At 35.2% G+C, this 12383-nt stretch overlaps 1 protein-coding gene across 2 annotated transcripts; it reads left to right on the forward strand.

The window, feature by feature from the left end:
- Positions 1 to 60: 60 nt before the first annotated feature.
- Smim19 (small integral membrane protein 19) lies at positions 61 to 11908 on the forward strand. 2 transcript variants are annotated; one of them, XM_015506226.2, is made up of 6 exons: positions 61 to 680; positions 2984 to 3060; positions 3534 to 3671; positions 5324 to 5445; positions 8112 to 8200; positions 9764 to 11908. In XM_015506226.2, the coding sequence occupies exons 3-5, from the start codon at positions 3538 to 3540 to the stop codon at positions 8174 to 8176; spliced, it is 321 nt and encodes a 106-aa protein (XP_015361712.1). In that variant the 5' UTR covers positions 61 to 680; positions 2984 to 3060; positions 3534 to 3537; the 3' UTR covers positions 8177 to 8200; positions 9764 to 11908. The 2 variants fall into 2 exon arrangements, with proteins under 2 accessions (XP_015361712.1, XP_015361711.1); XM_015506225.2 differs by lacking the exons at positions 61 to 680; positions 9764 to 11908 and having other exon boundaries at positions 8112 to 9644.
- The last annotated feature ends 475 nt before the right edge of the window (positions 11909 to 12383 follow it).

The raw sequence follows: 12383 nt of genomic DNA on the forward strand, positions 1-12383 counted from the left end.
TTTTTTTTTTTTTTTTTCCGCGAAGACCAGATCTCCTACGATCCAGGTCGCGGCTGGAAGAGTTCAGGTTTGGGCATCAGATGTGTTTGACAGCCCTATCCAGTGTGGCTTTGTGCAAGTTACATAACCGACCACCGCCACCTGTTACCACCCTAGTTTCCTATTCTGTAAAATGGAGCTTTAGTGCCTCCCTGTAGGGTTCTTGCGAAAATTAAATGTGGACTGCCCAGTACAGAAGGCATCAGATATTAATTATCTTCCTCCTGTAGGGGCGAAGGCCTATAAGCCTGCTTCCTTCTGCTTTCAGAACCCAAATCTTTAGTAAAAGATTTCTACTGTATTTATGCAGTGGATTTTGTTTGTAGAAACTGATTCTAATCTGAATGTCAAGCATTAAAAGAACAAGGTTCTAAGTGAGAAACAAAAATTATAACATTCTAGGCAGAATAAGTGAGGGTAGAACAACCTGGATATTGTATATGTCCAAAGTAAGGACTCTAATTTTAAAATTTATGATACAATCACTTGATCCCCAGAAAAGGTCTCAACGTTAAAACCAAGTCCTAGCTGTCATGTTTTGGGCAGCTTTATCTGGATATGCTTGTTTCCCTGGGACTTAATTCAGCTCTTCCTACTGAAATAGTTCAACCATTACATCACGGGATAAATGTGAAAAAAAGGTCAGTTTTCTCAAAAGAGCCCTGAATGGCACTCTAGGCACATGACAAGCCATGTTGGTAATCTTGCCCAAACATTAACTTACCAGGAATGAACCATTGAAATACCCCTAGGCATTTTACTTCAGATTCAGAGGAAGGCTGTGGTAGCATGCATTAATCACTCACAGGTGTATTGTGTACACTTGGTCAGACTGAGCACGGTATGCTGGGAGGGGATGATCAAAGTTCAGACCACATGGGTCTGTACTATGACTCTGAACTAGACCATTTCTTATTCCTGGCAGTCTTACAAAGCATACCATTGGTTATGATTGAGGACTGGGCAGGAAAGTCCTACCCTCAGTGCAAATCTTTCACAACTACACTAAAAATAACTCAAGTGCATGTCCCTGGAACCATGGAATAGTGTCATTGCATACCAATGATGTTGTACAATATGTGTTTTATAGTTCACAATAAAGTTTTACCATTCTGGGCCAGCAGTAATTAGAAATAGTCTTCTAAATATAATTAAGGGATTGCATATTTATAGCAAGAGGAAATCAAGCTTTGGGTAACAATATACCACTTACTGAGTGGCACAGGAACAGAATTTTGTAAAAGTTGAAACAAGAAATTAACCTGGTTTATTCAGGCATTAAAAAATAGGTAGGAGATACTCTCTCAAGTTTGTCAGATAAAGAGCACCTGCAAAATGTCCTAGTAGCCACTGCTCTATTGTTCCCTGTTTTTCCCCCAGTTTGTTAATATCTTCCAATCCTGAAAGTTACCACCCTTGCTGAATAACTGTTTGGCCCTTCTGTGACCTCTCAAATCAGATACTTAAACTCATTTCTTTTTGCCTAACATGGTCATTGTTGTTATTTAAACATTTTGGCACCAACAATGGTTGAGATTCCATAAATTACAAAAACAATTATAGCATCTGGTCTTCCAGAAGTCTCCATCTCTAAAGTAGGCCAGTTACTTACTATAAATCATGTTAAATTCAAAGAACTTCTGGAGTTCAGTTTAGAGAATAAGAATTAAAAATGAGAATATGCCAGTACCCCTATATCATCCACTTTCAAAAACAAATGAAAAGTTCATACTCATTAACATCTAGGAATTGTGTGTAATCTAAAGTTTAATTAAGTAGTATTTCTATCTTATACCTATAAATTTGTTTAACATAAGGTCTGTTTTTATTGTTCAATAGCTAATTTTCACAAAACGAATTGAATGTTCATCAGACATCAGTAGATGTTTTAGAGAAATTACTTTGGCCCTCATTGTTGGGAGTTTAAATTAAATGACTTCACGAAATCCACTTTATTCTCAATGAATTACAGTATATCCCCAAACATCTGACAAAGGGTCAGAAGGGAGAAAACATGTCACCTATTTAAGAAGCAGACCTCTTCTGAAGTTTCATTCATTTTATATAGAAGCAAGAGAGAAGAAAGAAAACCAACTGTGCCCTCAGTACATAGTTATTCATTTTACTGAACCAAATATAGATTAATGAACATTTGGGTGACTTACAGGGTGGAAGAATTTCTGCAATGCCTTCATTGTTGTAGGCAGCCTCAAAAAAAAAAAATTGCAAAACAATTTGGACATTCCAGATACTCTTTTTCTTGGTATTAAAAAATGGCTGGCTGTCTTATTCTTAGAAACTACAGTACAGTTATCACCTCTCATTTGTTCTGTTTTTCTCCTTTTTATAGAGTGGCCAAAACAACACTTCTCGATTCCTTTCACATATTAGATCATTTTACTTAAATCCAACACAAGGGAGAAATATCCTCTTTAAGAAAAATTCAGTTAACTTCCCACATATAAGAAACCATTACTCTTTTACTTGAGATTTGATACACTTTCAATTACCACTCTTATTTTGTGTGGGAATGTCCAAAGAATGCATTTCCTTCAAAAGAAGTCACAGCTGTATAAATAGCAAAAAGTAACTTTTTATCCCATAGCTTCTTTAAGCCAAATTGGGCCTGAAGGACAAAAGTAGATAAACTCCAAACTTGCATTTTGGGACACATGTGGAAGAGCACTTTTCCTAGGCTGTTGTCAGGAGTGGGACAGCTCAGCATCATAAGTGGGTTGCTTGGCACTGTGTTTTAAAGTATTCTGTTGCTTTCATGTGGATGATGGTTACAATTTGGAAACTGTAATAACGTTTCAACTTCCATCGTTTTAGTAAATTTTTTTTTTTTTTTTTAGTACTGGGATGAACCTATTGGTTCTCTATCACTGAGCTAATCCTTTGCCCTCTTTATTTTATTTATTTATTTATTTTTATTTTGGTACAGGGACTTGCTCAGTTGCTCCGGCTGGCCTTGAACTTGCTATCCTCCTGCATCAGCCTCCCAAGTCACTAGGATTATAGGTAAGTGCCCCATGCGCAGCCACTTAGTAACAGGTTTTATCCTGCATTGTACCCTTTAGGTAGCAGCTGTAATGTTTCAAAATCAAGTAAGGAGAAATGTATTAGTTGCCTTAATCATCTAGTCAGGGAGTCAATAGACTTTTCCTTAAAGAGCCAGACCAAAAATATTTAGGCTTGTGGACTGTAAGACAAATTGAGGATAGTATATAGGTACTTGTAATCATTTAAAGTATATCCATTTAGGAATGGGGCATACATTGCTTGGTGGCAGACAGTGTTCTTAGTATGTTTTGGTTTGATTCCTGACTTAGTATGGGTTTGATTCCTGACTCAAAAAATAAAAATAAATAAGTAATATATAGTAGAATTGTAAACTCATTCTTGTCTTGAGGGTTATACAAAAACAGATGATGGACTGGATTTAACCAGCAGGTCCTATGGACACCAACCCTATTTTCTTTTCTCTTTTATAGCCCCATGGCTGGAAGTTATGGAGTGATGGGTGATGATGGTTCTATTGATTACACTGTTCATGAAGCCTGGAATGAAGCCACCAATGTTTACTTGATAGTGATCCTTGTTAGCTTTGGTCTCTTCATGTATGCCAAGAGGTAAATCTGTTAGCATCTCAAAACAAATAAGAAACTGGACATTTGAAGATTTTGCAGGATTTTTGTTTTAAAAATTTGAATTGAATACATAAAAATAATTTCATCAGAATTTGTATTCCTCCTCTGACATATGCTATTGATTCTCTGGTCACAAGCATAGGTGACTGAGGTATTGCTTTGAAAACCCCATTGCTTTAAGAGGTGAAGATTTAAGTACAGCTCTTGACATCCAAGTCAGCTACTCTAAATTTTCATTTCTGTCACTTCTACTGTTGCCTAATTTTCATCATGAGCCTGGGTTCTTTGTCACTCTTTAATGAGCACATTTTTTGGCCCAAGTCCCTGAAATATAGAAACTGCTATGTATTCAGTAGATCTCTCTTTGCCCAGTTAAAGCTTTTCCTTGTTTCTTGTGCATGATACTCTCATGGCATTTTAAACAATATTTGTCTTGTCTGGTTACTGATCTCTTCATTTCACAAAAACTTCAGTCCCTCAGAACAAGGTACTTGTTTTTTACCTTTGGATCTTTTACCTTTATGTGTCACATAGTGTAAATCCTCAATAAATATTTCCTGCCTTAATTCCAGATGTCATAGCCTAATATAGCTGTCTTCTTTTATACTCCTTGGTGCTTTTTCCCTTAGAAGAGTAAAAATAAATAAACAAGGAGGAGGTTGGATTTAAGGAGGAAAATCTGGGCTGTAGATATAGTTCAGTGGTAGAGCGCTTGCCTAGTGTACATAGGCCTTGTTCTCAATCTTCTGCACCTAAAAACAAAAACAAAAAACAAAAAACAAAAAAAAAGGAAAAGCAGTATTAATTCTGAGTAGTATCTCCTTATACCCACATGCTTCTGGGTCCTCTACCAAGATAAAAAACAGAAGCCATTAAATAGTTCAAAATAATTAGTATTCCAGAGATTATTTATTTTTGGCCTGGGGATGGTTCAGAGCCCACACTTGCTCTCAGATACATATGCTTATCCTTCCTGGCCATGTGGCTCTCCTGGAGCAGCTGGACTGTTGGCTGCTGGGACTGCAGGTGGTGGATGGGAGAAGGCTCCACATGTCACCACTGATCTACTTGTAGGTAATAGTTTCCTCTAAAAAGAGCCATCACCTCCTCCCCACTTTTCTTTTAAAATCAGAGGCATACTGTTCCTGTTTTTAAAAAGTTGTCCTCACTAAGGCCATGTTATTATATTTAAGAAATATTTCAATTCATAATTTCACAACTTAAGTTCTGCTCACATTCAGTGTATTCTCCAATCCAGTAGTTCAACTTCATTTGGATGACATGAGAGGGAGAAAAATAAGGTGTTTTTTGTTGGTAGATTTTTTTTTCACATAATATTTGGCTTTTTTAGGAATTGAGAATCACAATGGAGGCAATTTACTTTGTATAGTAAATGAATGTTTTTAGCATTTCTTTTCTCTTATAGCCACATAGCTGTACATGTACAGCTACAAGCTTTTTAATGAAAGAAAGAGTACATGAGCCAAAGAATCATATCCTAAAGACAAATTAGAATAGCATGGACTTATCCTTTAAGTCTTTTAATGCGGCATCTAATTACCAGGATCATGAGAATATTACAATCCTATAGACACTCGTACAAATCTCTTTTCTGCGCTGTTTTTGTATTTTAGGAATAAAAGGAAAATTATGAGGATATTCAGCGTGCCACCTACTGAAGAAACGTCAGAGCCCAACTTTTATGACACAATGAGCAAAATTCGCTTAAGACAACAGCTGGAAATGTATTCCATTTGTAAGTAGTTCTGTGTTGAACTGTATCCGCATGCATATTTAAATTTTCTGGAATTGAGTCCAAGGTTATGAACAATAGTTAGTATTAAAAACTTAGCACTTTTTTTCAGATGTTTAACATAGTTTCAGAAAAGGGACATTTTCTATGAAGCCACCAGACCTTTTGCTTGCACAGAGCACTTTCCAAGACCATGAGAATTGTCTTAGGGATGTTTTCACATGATCATATTTTTATAAATTTGGGGAAAAAAATTAAGATTCTAGCCATCATTTGAGCCTGCTCTCTCTTCTTCTAACTTTTTTTCCTTGGACTTCCTTTCATATGGAGTGGCATTGAAGTGGCCAAGAATATTTTGGGGATCTGGCTAAAAGGAATTTGAGTTGGAGATATATTAAGTTTGGTTTGAAGTATGTATTTATAGAGTTTGTAGTCACTTATATTATAATTACTGCAAGTCAAAGTAGTAAAGAGATGGCTTCTAGGAGGATGACATGTGACATCAGAGTGTTAGGTCAGGGGGTCATATCTCAAAGTTAATATGTCCTATATTACTGAGCACTGCAAATATGTAAGCAGCAGAGAATAACAAAGTTTAAAATGTATGGGCCCTTGAGCTGGGCATGGTGGTGCATGCCCATAATCCCAGCTACTAAGGAGGATCACAAGTTTGAGGTCAGCCTAGGCAACTTAGTGGGACCCTATCTCAAAAAAGAAAAAAATGTATTGGTCCAGAGTGAATTGTACATGTAAACCATAACCTTTTATGCCTCCATTTAAAAGAATAAGGTATGATTTGCATGGTTAGTGAGAAAAGCAAGAAGTATATGATGCTACAGTTATAAAATCAAATGATCAGAACAGCCTTCTTTTTTAAAATGTCCATGTGATATAAGTGCTCTGTATAATTATATAAGCATCAAGGGAGACATGGAAAGATGTACAACAGGTAATTGACATTTATTGCTTTGATGAGAGCTGTGTAGGGGTTAAGGAAAAAGGACTGGACAATTTTGAAGAGAAATGTTCACAGTAAAAACTGAAATGTGTGTGCACATGTGTTATCAGTACAAAATAAGAAACAAAACTTAATTTAACACAGCAGTATTATTCATAATAGCCAAAAGGTGGAAACAACTCAGATGTCCTTATCAGATGAGTAGAAAAGAAGAATATGCTACATATACACAATAGAATGTTGTTATGCTTTTAAAAGGAAGGCAGTTCTGACCCATGCTACAATATGGATGAAGCTTGAAGATGTTATGCTAAGTAAAATAAGCCAGTCACAAAAAGGACAGACACTATGTTCACTTACATGAGGAAAATTAAAAAAAAAAAAAAAAGTAGAAAGGTGGTTGCCAGGGTGTGTAGAGAGCTTTTTTTAATGGGTGCAGAACTCAGTTTAGAATGATGAAGAGTTCTATGGATGGATGGTGGTGATGTTTGCACAACAGCATGAATGTTAATGCCACTGAATTGTGCATCTAAAAATGTTTAAAATATCAAATTTTATATTATATATATATTTTAAAGAAATCCTTTTAAAAATATTTTTTAAAATATAGAAAGTCAGAAGCTCTATGTAGAAAATTATAAGTAAAGAACTAAGTTTTCACTGATACTCAAAACAAGTTCTCTTGCGAGTAGTATACTGTAACAGCAGGTACAATTATAAGCTCACTGTACCATTTTTTTTCTTTTTTGATGTGAATGACGTAAAATTTATGAGAATTCCTATTTGCAGAATATATTAGTTTTCTTTTGCTGCTGTAGCAAGTTACCACAAAATTAGTGATTTAAAATGATACAAATGCATTATCTATCAGTTTTGTAGGTTAGAAGTCATACAACAGTCTTGCTGGGCTGAAAGGAAAGTGTAGGCAGGTTTCCATTTTCCTGGAGGATCTAAGGGAAAATCTGTTGCCTAGCCCTTTCCAGCTCCTAAAGACTGCCTACATTCCTTGGTCGATGGCCCCATTCCTTCATTTTATAAGCCAAACACATTGCATCTGTCTGACCGTTCTTCCACACTTATATTTCCCTCTGTGAATCCAGGAAAGGTTCTCTGATTCTAAGGGCCCATGTGATTATACTGGGCCCAATAATCCAGGTTAATCTCCCCATCACCTCAGTTACATCTTCAAAGTCTCTTTTGTAACATAGTCACAGATTATGGGGATTAGAATGTGGATATTTTGGGGTGGCATTATTCAAGAATATATATGGTGTGGATTTGCATATTTAAGAATCCCAACATAATCATAATGGATCATTCTTATATTGATAACTTATGTTATCAGTCTTAGGCTTCTAAGTTAATGTATTCAAATTTCTTATAGTGCAGACAAAAGCATTATTATTAACTTAAGGTGGAAATAAAGGATAAGAAAGGAAATTGCAAATCATTAATAGCTTAATAAATATTTACCCTATATTTTAAAGATCTGAATAATCCTGATATGTAATAATAATAAAAAACGTAAAAGTGGATTGAGCAATGTTGAGAATTCAGAAGATCAGAATGTGTAATGTTTCCTCTAAAGAATAAAATTGCCTAATTCTTAACTGTTTTTTTTTTTTAACTGAGACTCATTACAACAATTTAATGATGTTAGGTAGTAATTATTTTGCATTTTTATTAATTTATCTTTTTCTTTTTTTAATAGCAAGGAAGTATGATCACCAGCAGCCACAAAACCAAACTGACAGTGTGCAGCTCTCATTGGAATGAGATCTCAGAAAACAAGCAACAGAAGTAATTGTTATTAAACAGTATAGTAGCAACTTCTGATTCTTTCCGCTAAATCATAAATAGCATTTTAAAAAATTTCTGTCTGTATATACAAAATCATTTTATTTGTGATTTTTTCCCATCTTTTTTGCATTGTTTAGCTTTTTAAAATTGCTTCTCCTAGTCATTTGGTACACATTCATAGGACTCAAAAGGCCTGAACACACAGAGCCTATAAATACCCAGAAAGATACAGTTAACCAGAGATGGGGACTTTACCTTGCAGGGAATCTTTGATTTTTTTCAGGATACAGTCAGTGAGAAATAAATCTTTGGAAGTTAAATTTCTGGAGATTATGCCACCTTCATTATGATATTTTTCCAAAATAAAAAATCTAGTCAGTAGAATAAGTTCCTTTAAGATTTTCTAATTTAAGTGTAATATCAGTAATAGACTAACTTGTGTTCTCATTACTGTTAATGACTCTAATTAGAGATCTTTGCTTCTTCAGAACTTGTACACCTAGACCATCTTTTCTATTATGATGCATACCCATCCACTAATTTTAGAAATTTTTCATAACTGAATTTTACCCCTTAATTGTGTTCCAGGAGTTTTTGTTTGTTTGTTTAGTTGTTGTTTTGGTTTGGAACATCATGGGCTTTCTTTAGGCCCTACTTGGGTCGTCTGTTGGAAAAATGGATACCTCTACATGGGTATTGGAAACACTTCCTTTTCAGTCATATCATTATTACTTGTAGTGTTACTCTCTGGTTTCTTTGGCTTTTTTAGCATAATAACCTTTTCTGAAGATCCTCCTCTCTTGTTCCATTTTATACTATAGAATGAAATGTTTTTACCTAATTTTTCATATTTATTTAAATAAAACTTGTTGGAAATAGTGGTAGGGAAGTTCAACTGTTCAATTCTTACTCAAAGAATCAGTTTTGAATTAAAGCTATTCTTAATTTTAAGAGCTAATAGTAACTTCAATTTTTATTTCCTTTTTATTGTGAAATTAAAGAATATAAGTTTAATATGAAAATTAAAGTTTAGACAAAATAAAACTAGGGTTATTGCATTTACTTTTAAATTTTGATTATATCATTCAAAAATGTATATATTGTACATAGTGCATTTTTGACCAAATGGAATAATTCTTTCTTAATTCACAAAAGAATCTGGATGTACCCCTATATAGAGAATTAAAAGGTGACTCAAGGATTATAAATGGTTTTAAATATGGGCTGGGGTAGCAGACAGGCAAAGGGACAATCTTAATTTTTGCTTTGCCTTAGGATAACCCCTGTTTGTTTTCATGAGCAGAGAATTTAGTCTGGGGAACAATCTAGGCAGATTACAGACTTAATAATTTAATTGCGGCACAATCTGAGCAAATCATAAAAACTGGCTATCTCAGATGGTTTATAAATTAATGTCTACAAATAAATATAAATGTAAATCACACAATGAAATCAGTTGTTTTATTTGTGTCCAGTAGATACAGTCAAAAACTGGTAGATTGTTGAGCATCAAACCTTGGCAAGTGACAGAGGATGAAATTCCTCCTCATTTTTTCCTTATAGCTAAGTGATGGGAATTGCACACACCCCACTGGCAGAAACAACAGCAAGTTGAGCTTTGAAGTTTCTTCCCTGCTTCAACAGCTGGGCTGGGAAAGGGTGGAAGCCCTGCAGCCACACTTCAAAGTAACACCAGCTGATTGCCCTGCTTCTGCCCTGCATCTACAGAGGATCCCATGGAACTATTTTTTTTGGAAGAAAAATGGGATGACTAACAAACTAGTAACGAACACTTATGCTCTCCTTTTTCTTGTTTCTTCTTCTTTTTCTAATGCATTGGATATTTAGCAGTAAGCATTGGTCAGCCTCTATTGGTGCACAGCTTGAGTGTGTTAAATAACTGGATGTTTAGTTGATGCCAGCCAGCTGCACTAAGGGAAGAAATTAGCTTCCAAAGGGCACAGATGTTTGCTATTGGCCTCACACTGTGTTGTTAGGTTGAGTTATTTATATGATTCACCAGAAAATCAAATGCAGGATTTATGGTAAAATTGTAATGTCCAAAATATTTTTTAAGTATTCAATAGAAATGAGATAAAGTAGTAGTAATAAAAATGAGTTTCAGATATTAAGATGATATAAGAATAAATTTAACCTGGAAAATATAATTAAGGAGTGGAAGAGACAAAAGAATATTGTATGGAACCAACTAATTCATTCAACCAGTGGTTATAGGGTTTATAGACAGGGTGTTGGTAATATACCATTCTCTCCTATTGTATATTCTATTTCAATAGCAGAAGTAGAATGCAAATATATGCCAGAAATCTATATGGAAAGAAGGTGGGCATTTGGCTTACCTCCAACCTATATGCAAAATACGATCATAAAATAGGGACTTATGCTTAGTTTACTCCCCAATAAAGCCAGAGTCAAACTTAGACAAAACTGTAAAGCAGGAAACATTTCCCAGCCCTTCCCATTTGTCCCTCTTCATCCTTGTATAAACCTATGTGGGTAAGATAGATCTTGTACGAGAATTTAAGAGTGGTGAAGGAATTAAGCTGAGAACTAAGATTGGGTAGAACTCCACAGACTCCTGTAGCAGATGTGGAAACTTTCCTTGATTTCCTAACCCCAATGAAAAGAGTGGTGTTTAGCATTGGATTCTGTTATAACACATACCCTACATTTACTTTAATAATAGTAATAGTTTTTGAAAAACTATGTATGTAATGATGGTGGAATGTGATGATCATTATTATCCAAAGTACAGGTATGAAAACACGAATTGGTATGAATATACTATGTATGCAACCAGAGATAGGAAAAATTGTGCTATATATGTGTAGTAAGAACTGTAATGCATTCCTCTGTCATATATAAATTTAAGAAAAAACTATGTAGGTTAGAAATATTCCACCTTCTATGCTTCTATGTAGGAAGATGAGATAAGAGAGGCCACACACTGGCTAGGCTTATAGGTCCAGCCCCAATTTTTATATTGAAAGAGCACTTTATTTTTCACCTTTTAGGTTTGAGATACATATGGACATACAAACATATTTACTTATGTCTTTGCACTGGGGATTTGGTGCTGGGGATTGATTGTTGGGTCTTGTGCATACTAAGTACGAGCTCTATCACTGAGCCACATCCCCAGTCCTATGGGTCTTGTGCATACTAAGTAGGAGCTCTATCACTGAGCCACATCCCCAGTCCTATGAAAATACATTTTGACAAATTTCAGACTAGCTGAAGAAAGTTGGGGATTTTAAACTGCAACTAGTTTGATGTTGTTAAACTTAACTTTCAGAATAAGAAATCTGAATTTCTTGAAAAAATACTCTATATAAACGTATTTATGAGAGAACAAGTAAGTGGATGTTTTGTTATTTTTGTTGTTTTTTGGCTGGGGAGAGGGGTTACATATATCTCTTAGTAACACTTTTATTTTGAGGTTTAAAAATCAGGGCTAGGGGTTGCAGCTCAGTGGAAGAGCACTTTCCTGGCATGCACAAGGCCATTGTTTCAATTCCCAATGCTGCAAAAATAAATTAATTAAAATTCCCACCCCCCCCCCAAAAAATCAGGCCCATTCATAGGTGACTACAATTTAATATAATTCTTATATCTGAAAGGATTTCTACCACCTGATGTTAACATGTTATCTAGCCCAAAATAAATGCTTAGTAAATACTTGTTGAAGTAACTAGTTAATTTACTTGAAAGAATTTGTAGAATTTATATGTTTTGTGTGTGTTGTTAAGAAATGTTTGTAGGTTGCTGTTTCTGTCAATGGCAGAGTAATTTTGTCAGGCTAACTCCTATAGAGTTCAGAACAAAATGTTTTAAAAACAACCCTTTGAAGGTAACAATAGGCAGATAAACCAGAAGGCAGTTGACCCTTGAAAGAAGGGGACTTTTTTTGTCTGTACATGTCTTGAAGACATTTCCAGTGCACAGTTCAGGAGTATGCTAGAACTGAAGATGGAAGCTACCATCCTCCTGTTTTGAGGAATATGAGGACAGAGTTCAAGGCTTCTGAAGAGACTACAAAGTGAGGTGGACATTACAAAAAAAGTGAACCATAGAAAGAGAACTTCCAGGGCCACGTGTTGGTGTCATACACCGGTAATCCCAGTGGCTCAGGAGGCTGAGGAAGGAGGATTCCAAGTTTGAG

This window comes from Marmota marmota, unplaced genomic scaffold, assembly GCF_001458135.2.
Source record: "Marmota marmota marmota unplaced genomic scaffold, marMar, whole genome shotgun sequence".
Classification (NCBI taxonomy): domain Eukaryota; kingdom Metazoa; phylum Chordata; class Mammalia; order Rodentia; family Sciuridae; genus Marmota; species Marmota marmota.